The sequence below is a fragment of the Spermophilus citellus genome (assembly GCF_964194105.1).
Source record: "Spermophilus citellus genome assembly, chromosome: 2".
Taxonomy (NCBI): Eukaryota; Metazoa; Chordata; class Mammalia; order Rodentia; family Sciuridae; genus Spermophilus; species Spermophilus citellus.
The window spans coordinates 132,446,719-132,465,000 of NC_138183.1; the positions used below are offsets into that span (position 1 = coordinate 132,446,719).

The 18,282-nt window shown below is 41.8% G+C and overlaps 1 protein-coding gene across 1 annotated transcript; it reads left to right on the forward strand.

Moving 5' to 3' along the window:
- Positions 1 to 44: 44 nt before the first annotated feature.
- On the forward strand, positions 45 to 7,673 carry RPUSD4 (RNA pseudouridine synthase D4). Its single transcript, XM_081278944.1, has 7 exons — positions 45 to 250; positions 594 to 759; positions 1,999 to 2,200; positions 5,087 to 5,180; positions 5,256 to 5,400; positions 6,465 to 6,562; positions 7,286 to 7,673. The coding sequence occupies exons 1-7, from the start codon at positions 65 to 67 to the stop codon at positions 7,523 to 7,525; spliced, it is 1,131 nt and encodes a 376-aa protein (XP_081135070.1). The 5' UTR covers positions 45 to 64; the 3' UTR covers positions 7,526 to 7,673.
- Positions 7,674 to 18,282: the final 10,609 nt, after the last annotated feature.

Here is an 18,282-nt window from a genome sequence, read left to right on the forward strand (position 1 = left end):
CCACTCCCTCCACCCTGTTGTCACTCTTCTCCACGTGGTCGTAGCTTGCCCCTCCCTTGGTAAGATGGCGGCGCCCAGCTGTACTGCGTCTGGCGCCTGGGTCCGGGGTACCGGCCCGCGTTTGGGGAGTCTTTTCACTCTCGTCTCAAAGCCATTTTGTTCCACCGCTGCTGCTACTAGACCTCTGAATGCCCAGAGACTAGCGGAGAGGCTCCGAGCCCAGAAACGGGAACAAGAGAAGAAAAAGCCGGTAAGTCCGGAAGGACCACGACTCCCAACTGGCAGTGCGCACAGTTTCCCAGGCAGGGTGTGAGGTAGGAGGGTCCTTGGGCGGCAAGTAAGTAAAGGTAGGAGAATGGGCAGACTGCGGAGAGGGTAGGTCTGTAGGGTTACGTGGTCTTCATTTGGGCTGGGTCTTTGCTGTTGCCAGGCTCAGTTCCGACCACCGCGTAGGTACGAAGGTGAGAAAGACCTGAGTCTAACTCAGAGATACAGGCATTCCCTACCCAAATACTCACGCTTATTGAGGGCCTTCCCTTCTGTTTCGCTTACTACTAGTCACCAGGCATTCCCACCTCTCCTTCTCTCCGTAGGAACCAATAAACCGTATTCAACGGAGAGTGCAAGAACTCGTGCGGTTCACACGGCAGCTGCAGCGAGTTCACCCTAACGTCCTTGCAAAGGCACTGAGCCGAGGGATTCTCCACCAGGACGAGGACCTTGTGGTCATCAATAAGCCCTACGGTCTTCCTGTCCATGGTAAGAACCATGTGGGCAAGGGAGCAGAACCTGTTACTGCTTTCTGCCACAACTAGGGGCATTTATGAAGTATTACAGGTGAGGCACTCTTGCGTTCAAATTAATTAAACCTTTGTAGAGTATTACATAAATAAGGTAAACCCATTTCCAAACATTTGAACAGCAGTCATTCCTGGAATGTTGTGTGCAGACTACCACAGGGACTATTGTAAAAAAATATAAAGACTGTGTGTTCTTAGTCCTCAGGTTATTTTTCATCAAAACTGGGAAAGAGAGAAAGGTGCAGTGGCAAGTGCCTGTAACTCCAGATACTTGAGAAGCTGAGGCAGCAGGATTGGGAGTTCTAGGCAAACCTGGGCAGCTTAGATCCTGTTTCACAAATAAACACACGAAACTGGGAAAGAGAAAATAACACAAAATACATAATAATATTTTTAAAAGGTGTGTTTGTGGTGGAGTATGCCAAATAAAACTTCTGGAACTTAACAGGACACTCAGATCTGTCTTTAAATAACTAAACGTTGAATGTAGTAATAAGGAACAGCTGAAGTGAGTCAGAAAAGTTTGATAGGGTAAAATGTATTGGTGAAAAAGGTGGAGAGAGAGAAGGAATATTTTTTTCTAGAAGAAGGTAATCCTTTGGGGGAAGTTAAGAGAAAGTTGTCCATAAAGACAAAGAATTAAAGCGGTACTTTACATGAATTTTTTCCTCTTCCAAAAACAATTTCTTGCCTTATCATTCCCCAGTGAGATTATTTTCCAGTTATTTACCTCCCTCTTTTTTTTTTTTTCTTTTACATGAGAAAACAAAATTGGAAATACAAGTAATCTGTCTGAGGTCAAGTGGCTAGTTAGGTGAGTACAAAAAGGAGAAACCAGGAATGTCTAATCCCAAACCCCATTCCCGTAACCACTCTTCTGCAATGACTAAGAGGGCCTTATGGTCCTGCAAAGTATATCCAGGAGAAAGCCACATAATCTAGGGCAGTGTTTCTCAAATTTTAATTGCCTGTAAGTCACTTGGGCAGCTTGTTAAAAGGCAGATTCTGACTTAGTAGCCTGTATTGGGGACTTTAGATTCATTTATAGCTAGAGAGGTCTTTAGATATACTGATGTTGCTAGCCCTTCCTACACTTCAGTAGTATTTCTCTAGAACACATTGACAGTTTATGCATGAGGACTTTTCTCCTAAGTTAGTTCTTTGGTAAAAGCTCTCAAACTTCTGTCTTTTTCCTTAGGTGGCCCTGGGGTCCAGCTCTGCATCAGTGATGTGCTGCCTATCCTGGCAAAGATGCTTCATGGCCACAAGGCAGAGCCCTTACATCTGTGCCACCGGCTAGACAAGGAAACCACAGGCGTAATGGTGTTGGCTTGGGAGAAAGATGTGGCACATCAAGTCCAAGAGTTGTTTAGAACCCGTCAGGTGGCAAAGAAGTACTGGTATGAGGATCATTGATGGAAGTAGAGGTGGTATAAATGGAGGAATCTCTTCTGTTCCTCATCATACAGCAGCAACTATTAGTAGAAGGCCCTGCGCTATCACCTATTAGGATATAAAAAATACTTAAAACAGATTTGGTGTTGAGAACGTTAAATAAATAGTGGTTTTTAATTATGATTGTACATCAAAGCTATCAAAATTAATTGTACATGAAATATATGATTTCATTTTTGGTTGAAATAGTGAAACAAAGACAAAAGCTTCTGGAGAATCAACCCACTCTGCCATTCTAGTCTCTTCCCTTGAAGTAGCAACCACTGTGGTCTATTTAATTTTTGTTTCTCTGGTCCTTACTCAATTCATTTACACATGTCTTGTATATGCGGTATTTGTGTATGTACCTACATACACTTATGAATACACATATATCACACATTTAGATATACTTATTCGTATATTTTTCACATTGTACAATTTGCATACTTGTCCCCCCACACACACATACACACGTACATATATATACTTAATTTGTGTCTTAGGGATCTTTCCATATAAGTCTACCTCATTTTTTTTTTAATAAAAAGGATACATGAGTCAATAGAGAAACCCACTGTTCTGCATTTCAGCAATTTCCTTCCCCAAAGGCAATACTTCTACCAGTATCTTTTGTAAACTTTTAAGTGTTATACTGGGCATACATAAACATTATATGGCAACACATTTATGCACTGCTTTGTACCCTGCTGATTTCATTTTGATCAAATATCTTGGAGAGCATTTTGTGTTGTACATTTAAAGCTGTTCCCTTTGTAGTGACTCTGTTATTCTACTGTATGAATAGATGTTTAGATAACTTCCCATTTTTCAGAGTCTATTGTAAAGAATATGTGAATGTATATTAACTCATTTTTTGTTGCTGTAACAATACTTGAGCTTAGGTAATTTATAAAGTAAAGAGGTTTATTTTGGCTTATAGTACTGGGGGCTAGGAAGTCCAAGAGCATGAGCTGGTGTGCTGCTTCAACTCATGGCAGAAAGTGGTAGGGTAAGTGGGCATGTGTGGAAGAGAGGAAACAGGAGGGCAGCCTTGCTTTGTAGTGGTCCACACATGTGGTAATGATCCAGCATGCATCCTTCTCAACGTCCTGATCACCTCTTAAATTGCCTACCTTCCAATACCACTACAGCAGCAATTAAATTTCAACATGAATTTTGGCAGGAACAAACCACATCTAAGCCATGGCAATATTTTTAGAATAAATTCCTGGAAACAATTGCTAGGTTGAAGGGTGTGCATGTTTGATATTTTATTAGTCCCCAAAGTGCTCTCCAAAAGTCACTTTATACTCCCATGAGTGGTGGTCTTACCTACTTCCCCTTATACTAACCAAAGCGTTTTTAAAAAGCTTGCCACTCTGATGGGTTAAAAAAAAAAAAAAAGATCTTTTTTTATTTCCCTATGTACTAGTGATATTTGCTGTCTTTTTGGATTTATTGGTTGGTTGAGTTTCCCTTTCTTTCTTGGAATAATAGACTGTTTACTTCTCCTTTGCCTATTTTCATATTGGGTTATTATTTTCTGTTTGCTTTACAAATATTTATATTTTGGATGTTAGTCCATTTGTTTTTTTTTTTTTTGTTATTTTTTACAGATTTTGCAGATAGTTTATGATCTGGGGAGCCCTTTAAAAATCTGCGTGCTTAAGACCCACCCACAGAGGTTCTGATTCATAAATCTGGTGGCTGTGGAGATTGGTGTCTTTATTTTATTTTTTTTAAAAAAGCTCACAAACAGGAGGTGGGGATGTAGCACAGTGGTAGAACATTTGCCTAGCATATGTGAGGCCCTGGGTTTTATCTCTAGTATTGCAAGAAAAAAAAAAGTTCTAAAAAGCTCTATAAATGTCTAGAATATACAATCAAATTTAAGAACCATTATAATAAGAGATCATTCTTGGAGAGTCCCACATGATTTTCTTTGGTATAATGCTTAATCTGAAAACTGGATACTACTTATATTCTTAAGTCTTTTACTATTAATGTCATGAATACTAATTATAGAATGTTGGGGAAGGATAAAAAATTATATTAATTACGTGGTCTTTTATTCCAGCATTTAAGAGTGGATATTCGATTAAAAGAAAATTGGGGTGTGGGGTTATGGCTCAGTAGTAGAACACTTGTCTGGTATGTGTGAGGTACCAGGTTCAATTCTCAGCACCACATAACAATAAACAAAATAAAGGTATTGTTTCCATATACAAATAAAAAATTTTAAAAAAGAAAATTGGGAGAATAGGGTTCTGGTGTGTCCTTTTTTTGTTTTTTTCTTTTGGGTACTAGGGATTGAACTTGGGGGCACTCAACCACTGAGCCACATTCTCAGCCCTATTTTGTATTTTATTTAGAGACAGGGTCTCACTTGAGTTGCTTAGCACCTTGCCGTTGCTGAGGTTGCCATTGAACCTGTGACCTTCCTTTCTCAGTCTCCCAAGCCACTGCGATTATAGGCGTGCACCACCACGCCTGGCCCTGTTTTTCTTTTTTTAAGTAATAAAAGATAGTGGGTTCTGATCGTAGACTAAGTGAATAAATGGATCTAATGACAAACTCAGAGGACCACTCCTACCGTATTTGTCACACAGATAAATCAGGACTTTACTGTGCCCCCAGAAAGTCACAAGAACTTCAGCCACAACAATCACCCGTTCTGAATCTCTTTTATTGGTGGTCTCCCTCTCGTCTCATCACAGACAGGCATAAAAGTTCATAAGAAGTACCCATGTTAGTGCAGAAGGTCTGGAGTGAAATCCTCTATACAGGCAAATCCAAGAGCTCTTCTCTGCCTTATGTGACTAAAGCAACCATCTGTGTGTTTCCCTTAGGGCCATCACTGTGCATGTCCCCGTGCCCTCGGCAGGAGTCGTGGATATTCCCATCATTGAGAAGGAGGTGCAAGGCCAGCAGCAACACCACAAGGTGGGTGAGCTGCCTTTCTGAGGTATGGGTTTCTGTTCTTCCTTGGAAATCATATCTTGATTACTTTATCTTTAGATGACGCTGTCCCCGAGCTACCGCATGAACAGTGGTAAGATGGTCAAAGTACGGACCAACCGGAATGCCCACATTGCCATGACTCAGTACCAGGTGCTCAGCAGCACTCTGTCCTCTGCCCTCGTGGAGCTCCAGCCTGTAACTGGTGAGGGTACCCCCATTCTGATGCTTTGTCCGGGGCCTTGTGCTTGACTCTGCCCTTGTTATGAGACACTGATACTGTGGGTGGGATGAGGGGTAGCTTATTTATATGACCATGGCCTTTTGGTACTGCTCTGAGACAAGTGTCCCCAGAGGGATCATTGTGGGTAGCAGAAGGCTAGATTTTGGATACCTTTATTTGAAAATACAGTTGGGTATGGTCATGCAGGCCTTTAATTCTATTATTCAGGAGGCTGAGAAACAGGAGTAATACAAGTTTGAGGCCAGCCTTGGCAATTTAGTGAGACTCTGACCCAAAATAAAAAGGAGTGAGGATATAGCTCAGTGATAAAGTACCCTTGGATTCAATGCTCAGTACAAAAAAAGGGAGTTAAAGAAAATTCTGATATATACTACAACCTGGGTAAATCATGAAGACATTATACTAAGTAAAATAAGCTAGATACAAAAGCACAAATGCTGTATGATTCCATTTATATGAGGTACCAAGAGTAGTAAGATTCACAGAAACAAAGTAGAGTGATGGTTGCCAAAAGCTTGGGGTTGGGGTTGAGAGAAAGAAGGAAGTGATGGGGAATCATTGTGTAATGGGTTCAAGACTTTCAGTTTGGAAAGATGAAAATCTTTGAGAAATGGATGCTGGTGAAATTCTTTGAGAAATGGATGCTGATGCTGTAAAACAATGTGAATATACCTAATATTATAAATTGCATACTTAAAAGTGGTTAAAATGGGAAATTTTACATATATTTTACTGCAGTTTTAAAATGTGCAGAAGAATACTATTTATTATTATGTAGTAACGTTATTAAAAAGTCAGGGTAATGGTGGATGCCAACTTCATGGGGTGATTATCTGAAGTGATTATAATGTTCATTTCTTAAGCTGGTTGATGCTGCATAGCTTATAGCTTGTTACAGTATTCCTCATAACTTATTGTAGTTAGGTCTTTGCCAGTTTACTGTGCTTTGATTTAATATGATTTGAAGCAGATTCCAGCACTGACATTGTTTCTGTAGTTTCTCATAAGTCCTTCTCTTTCTCAAGGAGTGAAACATCAACTTCGAGTTCACCTGTCTTTTGGATTGGATTGCCCAGTCCTTGGTGATCACAAGTACTCAGACTGGAATAGATTGGCCCCTCAGGTAACACTGGTTTAATAGGGAGTATTAAACAAATAAGGGAGAGCACTTGAGTTTTCTTTTTGTTAAAATCCTGAAGTGGGGCTGGGGATGTGGCTCAAGCGGTAGCACGCTCGCCTGGCATGCGTGCGGCCCGGGTTCAATCCTCAGCACCACATACAAACAAAGATGGGTCTGCCGAAAACTAAAAAATAAATGTTAAAAAAAAATTCTCTCTCTCTCTCTCAAAAAAAAAAAAAAAAAAAATCCTGAAGTAAGTCATGGCAAGTATTGTTTCCAGGCTTGGCACTATATTGATTATCTAACTCTACAGAATTTAGAAACAGATCTCATTCTCATGGAGCTTTAGAATCTATGAGCAAAACCTTACTCCTTTATTTGATCAGCATCAGATTTTGTTGTGATGTTGTGGGCAAGGGGAAGAAATCTTCCTGAAACTAAAAGCTACCTTTCATGCTAAAGAAATATGGAGTAACTTTTTTCATTGTTTAATGTTGTAGTTTATTCTCTTGCAGGGCCAGAGTATGAGCCCATAAAATTTCTTTGGTCTGGTTTTTTCTTACCTGTTTCTGAGCCCTTCCTAGACATGCCACTAAAGCAGACTATCCATTACTGGGATTTCCAGGGGGTTAGTTAGTTTTAGGTGGGAGTCCTCTGACTCTGCATGCTGGTCAAGGGTGGACAAGGGTAGTCTTGCTCACAAGGGTCTGTCTTGTCTTTGTGTAGAAGCTTCCTGTTGGCATTCTGAAGAAGTTGGGGCTGGAACAGTCAAAGGCCCGCCACATCCCCCTTCATCTGCATGCCCGGCAGTTGGTGCTGCCTGCCCTGGGGTCCAGGAAGGAGGAACTCCATTTGGTCTGTAGGCTTCCTCACTTCTTTGCACGTTCTCTGCGTCGTCTGGGTTTAGAGATTCCAAATCAAGATCAAATTGGGGACAATGAAGCCAGGCATCTGAGAGCACAGTGAAGACTGTTTGGCCCCTGAACTCTGCTTTGTTTCGTGGACTGTTGTAACTTCTCACTTGGAACAGACTCCAGAAGAGCCTGGTGGCATAAATTGAAGAAACTCAGCTGTGTCAGGGCTTTTAATGGAGAATAAAATCTATTTACTGAGAGTTTGAGCGTTCTATGAAAAAGCCTGCTGGAAATCTCCCCACCACAGGGTCTCCTTGCCAAGATGCAAGAGAGCCCAGGACCAGGGCGATTGGTACAGTAATGGAAAAAAGGGGAACTAAAGGAGAAAATCTGTGGTCAGGAATTGTTTTCATCCCACATCTTGAGCTATCAGGGAGATTCTTGTCATTGTAAAGAACATAATGGTTAAACACATTTACGGAATCCAGAATTCTTTCTGGCTATCAATGGAGTCCTCACTGTACTAGTGATTATGGAATCCAGGAAGGGAGTGTTCAGGGTCTGGATGGGGTAGGGCTTTTGATAAGAAAGCAGGTGTAAATGGCAGGCAGCTAACAAATGAGTGAAGCTGCCAGGATGTAAGGCAGTGGTGGGGACAAACCTAGGAGTTTCGTTTTTTGTTACTAGGGATTGAAACCAGCGGCGATTAAGCACTGAGCCACACCCCCAGCCCTTTTCGTATTTTAGAGACAGGGTCTCGCTAAATTGCTGAGGCTGGCTTTGAACTCATGATCCTCTTGCCTCAGCCTCTTGAGCTGCTGGGATTATAGGCGTGGACCCCTGTGCCAGGCTTCACACACTGTTTTAATAGTTGTTAGCTCCAGGTGGTTGTTACCCTGTGGAGGCAGATTTTTTAAAATTTTTTTTCAGAGAATAAGGCAATCTAGAAGCTATGTGAACTCCTAGCCAATTGCCAACTAAATCAAAATTTTAAAAAGACACTTAGCCAAGCATATTTGCAGAATGAATTTGGTCTACAGGTTGCTAGTTTGCAATCTGTGTTTAATGAATAGTAAGTGTAAAAGTTAGGGGAGAGAAGCCATCTTGAAAGTTTTAGTTCAGTAGCTGGCATTTCAGCTGCCATATGTCCTTTCTAGACTAGGGGATGGCTTTGGTTAATTCAAAAGAGTGTGGTTAGAAGGGAGCTGCCATTTAAAAAAATTCTTTGTTTTGAAAACAAGCCTCCTGTTCTTAGTTCTCAGGAAGGAGATGGCCATGCCCAACACCAGTAGTGTACAAGTTTCCTTGGCCTCCCTGCTCAGTTGATCCCTCTGGCTCTCTTTTTTCTACTTATACCCAGTTGTCTAATACGCAGATACATCGCACACTACTTTGGGCTGAGCTGAAGAAAGTTGGAGTGACAGCACATTGGAGAGAAAAGCCCCAGAATAGCTTTTGTATGCTTCCTCTGTATATAAGGTACTCCTCCTATTCATGGTTTCTCGCTCCACGGTTTCAGTCACCTGTGGTCAACCACAGTCTGAAAATATTAGATGGAAAAGGTCAGAAATAATTCTTAAGTTTTAAATTTCACACCATTTTGAGTAGCATGATGAAATCTTGCACTGTCCCTCTATCCCATTTGGGATGTGAATCATCCCATTGTCTAGTGTTTCCATGCTATACATGTTACCCATTATTTAGTCACTTTATAGCTCTTAGTTATCAGATCACCTTTCTCAGTATTAGTATTGGTGTTCAAGTAGCATTTTTACCAGTCTCTTAGTGTACCTAAGTTAAACTTGATCCCAGGTTTCCGTGTAGGGAAAATATATAGAGAGTGGTAATATCCATGGTTTCAGGCGTCCACTAGGGGTCTTGGAATGTATCCCCCTTGAATCAGGGGAATTTCTGTATTGTTAATACAGCTTTCTAAATGTCCTTCCCCATTTCTACACTGCTATTACTATGCATATTGAATTTAAGAGCACAGAGGTTGACTTTCTATAAGGCCTAAATATTTTGGCTGTTTGGTAAACTGTGATTCTCAAGAGGGATTCTCCAAAGGGACAAGAATGTGACACTTAAGAACTATTAATAATTTACTTTGGCATAGTGAGATGATCAGAAATGCCTACAAGAATGGAGAACTATATTAGCAGATGATGAGAATAAAAATTGGAAAATATAGAAAAGATGCTAATCAGGACACACTTGGAAAGTGATATAGGATTTCTATCATTCTTCCAGTTGTGTTTCCTTTCAGTAGGGATGTATGGTCTATAATTTGGCAGACTGAATATTTACTAGGTTGAAAGTAAATGGGGGCATTCACGTATCTCCAGAGGTCTTTCATTAACTGGGAAAATGTAATCACCTGTGATTGACAAGTGTGGAGCAGGGATGTTGCTCCCTAGTCTGGCACAAGCCACAGAGGTGGACAGAACCAGCTGTCAGTGTCCTTAATCTTACTCAGTGTCACCATGAATGCTACAGTGCCATTCTTTGTGATATTTTTAGCTTTTCATTGCTGTTTCATGTTGGTTTCTGGGCAGGGAGCTACCAAGAGAGAGACAGTTGGTATTTTGAGAGTTCCTAAGCTGCCCTGGTATATGGGTCTCTGCATTGGAAAATAGAGAAGCGTCTTTATCCCTACACTCAGGGCTGTCTCCCACCCTACCTGTTGAGTCATGGATTAGAATAACCTAGTAGGGGATTTGCAACTTTGGGAGTAAGGGTGGGAGAACAGACCATATGATTTCAGTTTAAAATAAACATACTTTGGTATGCTGTTTGGTTAACCAGAGGAAGCATGATTTTTTTTAAGGTTTACATTTGAAATAACTTATTTATAAATATGAATTGTCCTTTTAAAATTAATAGAACACTTAGGCTAGGGTTGTGGCTCAGAGGTAGAGCGCTCTCCTGTGCATGCGTGAGATACTGTGCTGGATCCTCACACCACCTAAAAATAAAGATATTGTGTAAAATTAATAGAACACTTAAGCATACCAGAAGAAGCATCAGATATTAGCTAATGTAGTCTGCTTGTAATTGGTTGCCATTGAAGCATTCACCACTCTCCAGTGTCCCCAAAGAAGGGGACCTATGTTAAGAAGTGTGGCAGATACGTCTGAGGTCAGATCTAGACTCAGATCTGCCAGGGGTGATCTGATATGGGGATGCTGCTCTTGATGTACAGGGAGGGTAAGGTGTAGACCCAAGGTGTAGGGTCTGCTTATCAAGCCAGGTTCATCTGGCAACAGAGATGGGACCCACCCTTTTGGGATTGGAACCTGCTGGGTTAAGGTGAAATGACCCAGTGGTGCCCAACACTGCTATGTTAATATTTCAAAATAAGTGAAGTTCATTTTTAGTCATGTTCCAAGCTCCTTGGCTGTGTAACTCCAGCTTCCCAGGCAACACTACCCTATGAAACCATCCTTCTTAAGTTATTTGCAGTGATCAAAAAGAGCCACTGTACCAAGCAAGACCCACTATGTAGGTAGTTCAGCCAAGTAAGAATCAGAGCAAGATACTTAGGCATTCAAAGCAAGTGCTCAATGAAGGGAAAGCAAGGAATGAGAGACTGGTAAGCGAGAAATGAAAGACGGAGGTCAGGCAGAGATACACATGTGAGTGTATTTGTCAGAGAGAGGCAAAATAGGCTTGGGTTCTGGGACTTTTATCAGGGAGGCTCAGGAACCAGAGCTGGGCGGGTCCTAATGTGTTAAGGGTTGGGTTGGTCTGAGGGAGTGGTGAGCCTTTCTCAGAAAGGCCTTTGGGCAGGAAAGCGAAACTTTTTCCTTAACATGGCAGCTGTCACTTAAGATGGCCATCCAAATCCTAAGCAAGGACCTTATACTCAAGCTGCTTGGAGATATGCTCTGTGAAGGATCAGATGGCAAATATTTCAGACTTTGCAGGTCACACAGTTCCTGTCAAAACTACTCAACTCTGCCATGTAGCAAAAAACCAGCCAGAGATAATATGTAAATGAGTGAGCAAGGCTATGTTCTAATAAAATTTTATTAATGGACTCAAATATGAAGTTCATATAATTTTCATGTGTCACTAAGTGTATTAGCTCAGGTTGCCATAGCAAAATACCACAGATGGATGGCTTAAACAGCAGACGTTTTCTCACATTTCTGGAGGCTGGAAGTACTATGTCAGGGCTGGGCAGGTCTGGTTTCTCTTGAGGCCTCTTGGCTTACAGATGACTATCAACTTGCTGTGTGTTCACACAGGTTTTTTTCTGTACATGTGCATCCCTGATGTCTCTTCCTTATATGAACATCAGCCAGGTTGGGTCAAGTCCCACCTTTATGGCCTCATTTGACTATCTCCTTAAAAGTCCTATTTCTAAATATAGTTGGGGGGTTAGTGCTTTTACAAATTTTGGGCAGGAGTGCACAATAATACAACACCATCTGTTATTATTTTGATTTTTCCAAACTATTTTAAAATAGAAGATCTTCACTCTGTATAACTGAGGGAAAGTCTAAATAAACCCTTCAGCATCACTTGGGTTTTAGGTGACTTTAAAAGTCATTCATTCTGGAGGTCGTGCTGCTGAGCAATATGCCATTAGTCTCCCCCTAGCTTTGCCTTCTTTGGCTGTAGCCTGTCATCTTCTCATTTTGCTGGCATTCTGAATAAATATTTTTCCTTGGTCCCACAACTTGTCCTCAATTCATTGGGCCCCTTTTCAAGTAACAAGTAAACAGACTTGGGTTTAGTAACAACAGGACAAAGAGAAACATGAGCTGCATTCAGCTAACAGACTGTGGTTTGGCTATTGTTCCTGTCTCCAATAAACCATGCTTCTTAACAAAGGGATAATAATATGACACTCAAGAAATAGTGATAACTCACTTTGATTAGGGAGACAGATTGCCGCAGTCTGGCTGGGCATAATTCAGGAGCCACTTGTCAAAAGAAACTAACTTTATTTTTAGAACTACAAACGCCAAACAAAACAGCTCCTCATGAAAAAACCCTCGGAGCCCAACTGCCACCACCGGCTTCCCCCAAGCCTCTCACCCCCACACAAACCTCACCACCTCCCACAATCCTCCTGCTCTTGAGGCTGATTGGCTGGGTTGCGTGGGCGGAGCCAAAGAAGTCCCCTAATGAGCAGCTCCCGTGGAGGAGCCAATCAGCTAGATGTTGCTGGGGCCGCTGTGAGCCAATCATCAGCTGGCAGTCTGAAGGGCGGGGAACAGCCCAGTGAACATCACTGCAGAGGAGCCAATCAGCTAGATGTTGCTGAGGGCCCCTGATCTAGTGGTGTATAGAGAAATCTCAGGTACCTAGGGAACTACCCCCAGGCCCATGTAGTATCCAGCATACTGTGGGTTGAACACAGGGCAGAATAGGGCCACTGTATTGCCTGGGGAAGAGGTGGACTACCTGAGCTGTGGGTTTTGTTGGGCACCTATCTGGAGGCCTTTAAAGAGACTGGACAGCAGAGTTGGTGGAATCGAAGTGAGTGAGGAACCCAAGGTGGGAGAGATCCAGTCCTTAAATGTAGAATGGTGCTTTTTGAGTTTAGGCTAGCCAGGTACAGCCTGGACAAACAGACTGTCCAGAAAGAGAGGTGCTGCTTCTAGAGGGGGCGCTAGGTGAGCCACTCCCCAGCCTCAGAGTACAACAAGCACTTCCCAGAGGCACACATAGACATTTCAGGGAGAGCTAAAACCAAAAGAATGAAACATCGTTTTCTTTACTGACATATCATGACTTAATACTAAATCAAATTTTTTTCCTTCTCCATCCCCAATTCCATTAGTCATCTCCTTTCACCTTGCCATCCCCAGTGAATGACCAGTCTTGGTGGCTGTCTTCATAGATGTCCCCATCACTGGGACCTTAGGATCATTTTAGGCAAGAGTACCTGAGACATTCCTGTTAATCTTTTCCCTTACACCTTATTTTGCTACCACTATTAGCAGTGGGAATTTGGTTTAATCAGGTGTGATTACAGAGCAGACCGAAATCCTTTCTCAGATATTTTCATGACTTGTAACCAAACATATCTTAAATGCACAATGGACCCGCACCTCACATACACTCTACCCCACCTAGGTGGTCTGCACCACCAGAACTATAACTTTGCCAATTTTGTATATATTGTATAAATAGGAACATACAACAACATATAGTCTTCTGTGACTGGCTCTTTCACGTAGCATAATGCTTTCAAGGTTCATCCATGTTGTAACATATAAAAGTGTTTTATTTCTTTTTATTGTGAAATATGTATATATAAAATACATACTACATTTTGTTTATACATTTGTCAATTGATGTTTTCACTTTGGGGCTGTTATGAATCATGCTGCTCTCAACATTCATATGTAGATTTTCATGTGGATGTATGTTTCACTTTCTGGAATTGCAAAAAAAAAATTGCTGACACGTGACAGCTCTTTGACACTGTAGAACAGCCGTAGTGTTTTCCAAAGTGGTTGTGCCATTTTACATTCCCAGGAATCGAGTGCAAAGCTTCCAGTTTCTTGCCAATATCTGTTATTAACTGTCTTCCTGATTATAGCCATCCTAGTGGATGGAAGTGGTTTTGATTTGTATTTCACTGATGGCTAATAGGATTTGACATCTTTTTACATGTTTATTGGTCATTAATATAATTTATTTGAAGAACTGTCTTTTTAAATCCTTTCATTTTAACTAAAGATTTTTATTGGTGTTTTATAATTACACATAATAATGGGATTCATTGTGACATATTCAAACATAATTTGGTCATTTAAATTCTTTGTGCATTTTATATTGGGTTATTAATCTTTTATGAAGTTGTAAGAGTTCTTTATATATTCAGGATGCAAGTCATATAGGTATATAATTTACAAAAGTTTTCTTCCTTTTGTTTTCATTTTTCTTTTTTTTTTTTTAAAGAGAGAGTGAGAGAGGGGGGGGAGAGAGAGAGAGAGAGAGAGAGAGAGAGAGAATTTTTAATATTTATTTTTTAGTTCTCGGTGGACACAACATCTTTGTTGGTATGTGGTGCTGAGGATCGAACCCGGGCCGCACGCATGCCAGGCGAGCGTGCTACCGCTTGAGCCACATCCCCAGCCCTTGTTTTCATTTTTCTGATGATGTCATTTGCACTTTGAAATTTTTAATTTCAATGTAGTCCAATTTATTCTTTTGCTGTTTGTGCTTTTGGTACCATGTCTAAGGAACCATTGACCAATCCAAAGTCATAGAGATTTACTCCTATATTTTCTTTTTTTCTGTATTTTTATAGGTGCATTTTAATTATACATAATAGTTGGACTTGTTGTTGCAAATTCATACACACATGATATAACAATATAATTTGGTAAAATATATATTTCCTTCTAATAGTTTCTAGTTTTAGCTCTTTCATTTAGGTCTTATTCCATTTTGAGTTAATTTCTCTGTATGGTGTAAGAGAAGTATCTGACTGAATAGCCAGTCCTCCCAGAACCATTTGTTTAAAGACTGTTCGTTCCTCCATGGGATTATTTTGGCCAATTGCTATTTTTGAAGATCACAATGAGTTAAATATAGACAACAATGTCACAGGGTACAATTTCGTTTTATGATAGTATTGTGAATAAAATGAAATGCATTTTCTAGTTTTACCACAAGATGGCAGCAATCCCCCAGATATTATCCCTTCTTGCCTACTTCAAAAGGTGAGGACAGGTCTTAATCAGTCTTCTTTTTCTCTACTTCCCAATAAAACTAGCAAATCTCTGTCCTCTAACTTCTTTTAGCTAGCTTAAACCTGGGTTTTTCCATTCTCTTGTGCCAGGCTGAAGTAGTAGGAGGAGACCATGTTTTGGGTTCCTTGAGTAAATTTGAAATAGAATTTGATTCATATACAGTTATAAAAGCATTACAGGTTTATTATATAAAAATGTGAAGATTATAATCAAGTTAGTCTCAACTATCAAAAAGCGTAATAAGAATATGCTTTTCTCACCACAAGGGTACATGGCTTAGCTAAAACTTCCAGTTTCCCTAGTTGTTAGCTGATATAGTTTGGGCTCAATGTATAACTTTTTTTTTTTTTTTTTGGTTCTAAATGGACACAATATTTTTTTAAGTATTTATTTTTATGTGGTGCTGAGGATTGAACCCGGTGCCTCACACGTGCAAGGCAAGCACTTATTACTGAGCTACACCCCCAGCCCTCTATGTATGACTTTGATTAACTAAAAATGGGTAAATAAATGATTATTTACTAAACAATGGAGGGAAAAGAAGGATGACAAATTTGGAAGCTTCTTCTCCAAGAATGAATTTTATTTTATTTTAATTAATAAACTTGATTTTGTTCACAGGAAAACTGAGTGGAAGGTACAGACATTTCCCATACACTCCCTGCCACCAAACACAGCCTCCCCCACTCTCCACATCCTCCACGAGAATGGCGCATTTATTACAATCTGTGAACCTACATTGACACACTGCTACCACCCAAGTGTAAAGATGCACTTTTATTTATTTATTTAGGTACTGGGGATCAATCCCAGGAGTGCTTAACCACCGAGTCACATCCCTAGCCCTTTTTTATATTTTATTTAGAGAGAAGGTCTCGCTAACTTACTTAGGGCCTTGCTAAATTGCTGAGTATGTCTTTGAACTCTATCCTCTTGCCTCAGCCTCAAGAGCCCCTGGGATGACAGGTATGCACCACCTTGCACAGCAAGGATGCATTTTAGATGCATAAAGTGAGTGCCCCAGGCCCTTCTAGTCTCCTCCTTTGCTCTTGGGTGAGAAACTCCTTCAGGGCAGGCCCCACCCTTCTCTCTGCAGGATCCCTGGTGGCTTCCATGGCCTGTCTGACATTTAGAGGTCCTCAAGCTTCATCACCTCTCCCTCCCTGCATCTGTGGTTTCTGAACCCCAGTATCAGAGATACTTGTGAACCCTCCTTATTCTGGGGAGCTGTGAGGGTAGGTGCAGAAAAGGGGCAGACAGGGCAGCAGTCTTCCCTAGCAGAGTCTGGCAAGGGCCAGCCCTGACCTGAAGTCCACGTCCCCTTTCAGCACTCTGGGAGCTATTACCATTTGTCCATCAGCAGCTCCATAGCACACGCAGTGATGACCTGGACCAGTTCAGGCTGCAAAGCTAGGGGAAGAGGTCGCCACTTTGATGTGAGCCACAAGGTCAGGGAGAGAGCAGGAGGTGAGGGCTGCGGGGGAGGGCTGCTGGACACAATCTCTTCTTTCATCACAGGCTTCTGGGGGAAGATGCCAGCTTGTCTTTGTCACCCCTTTCATCTCTCCATTCTCTGGGGCCAGTTCTCTTCCACCCAAGTTAAGCAACAGCTTTGGGCTCCTCATCCTAAACCTCCAGTCTGTGTCCCAAGGGGTTCCTGATGGCTGGACCCAACTGCCCACTTCATTTGTAGTTGATGCATGAAACGCCCAGCTCTGAGAGTCAGGAAAGAGAATGTCTCCCTTGCAAACAAGGCAAACTGGTGCTGGGAGGGTCCTCGGATGTCTTGGAACTCTACCTGCAACTGCATGCTATATTCCTTCACCTCTACTCCTTTCAGGCAGTACACCTGCCAGGCCTGACCTTACACACTGCAACTGCAAGGAACTCTCTGACCACCCTCGCTGGTGGGAAGAGAATATGAGGAACAGTGTGTGGGGGTTGGGGGGTGGAGGGAAGACAGAAAGACAGGGAGGGGGTGTGCCACAGCTGCCTTGAGCTCACAGCAGTCCTCCTGGTCACACACCCCTCCCCACATTCTACAACTCCTGCTCTTTCCCCTCCACATCCCACACCTCCTTCCACCCCTCCCCGCTACCCCCACCCCCACCCCCCAGCCTCCTCCAGGCCAGGCCTGAAAGTCTGCCAGCTCATCCACGGAGTCTGGCCTTTTTCCTGTCTAAAGTTACAGAATTTTCCAGAAGTTTCCCTGGGTTTTAATTTTTTTTTTCCTTTATGGAGTCACAAAGCAGATTTCCCCTGTAACCCACTTCTCCAGTCTATGGAGGAAAAGCCAAAGAGAAGAAGGCTTAGAGAGCCTGTTGTCACAGCCCAAACTTCCTTTCTCCTCCTACGTGAGACCTAGAAAGCTAAAAGTAACAGTAATTTCAACATTGAATGTTCATCGCCTCCTAAATGTGTTAGTTATTTAAACTTTCCAATAATAGCCTTGCAAAGAATATACTATTCCTTCTTTATTTTCCATATTATAGATGAGGAACATGAAGCTCAGAGGGGTCAGTTAACTTCCTGAAGTCACATCTGTACACAGAAGAACTAGGTTTTGGCTCTGATCTGTCTACCTTTCGAGCCCTTGCCCTTAAGCTGCATATCCCCAGCGGTCCACATGTCTTAGAGACCAACAATGAAGTTCCAATTGTCCTCTTTCCAAAGAGTGAGGTGTGTGTTTGAAGCAGGAAGAAGTATCTATCTCATCATGGAAAGACGAGACAGCTGAGTTCTGGTGTTTATTCTGCCACTAGCTGGCTGTGCCACAGTCTCTCTGCACTTCGAGGTTCTTGTCTGTAAAATGGGTGGATGAGACAAAGTCTATGACCTTAGTCTCTAGATAAGACAATCTCTGAGGTCCCTCAAGTTCCAGGATGCTTGTTTATGATTATGCTGAGATTTCTTATTTGGGATAAAAAATAATATACCCTTAGACTCTTGTCTGGAATCCACAAATTTGGCATCTCAGAGAATTGCAGAGGTATAACTCAATATTTGGATCCAGCCTAGGAATCCAGACTCTCCTCACAGGTGCAGCCTCCCAGGAGGGACCCAGATACAGGGTGTGGACCATTCTACCCAACACCTTCATCCTGGGCAGAGTGATTACACTGTATGAATCTGCTGGGGCTTCACAGCAAAA

Coding starts and splice junctions, on each gene's coding strand:
- RPUSD4 (XM_081278944.1), top strand. CDS start 65: ATGGCGGCGCCCAGCTGTACTGCGTCTGGCGCCTGGGTCCGGGGTACC. Junction 5,181..5,255: donor GCCAGCAGCAACACCACAAG/GTGGGTGAGCTG, acceptor CTTTATCTTTAG/ATGACGCTGTCCCCGAGCTA. Junction 5,401..6,464: donor GGAGCTCCAGCCTGTAACTG/GTGAGGGTACCC, acceptor CTCTTTCTCAAG/GAGTGAAACATCAACTTCGA.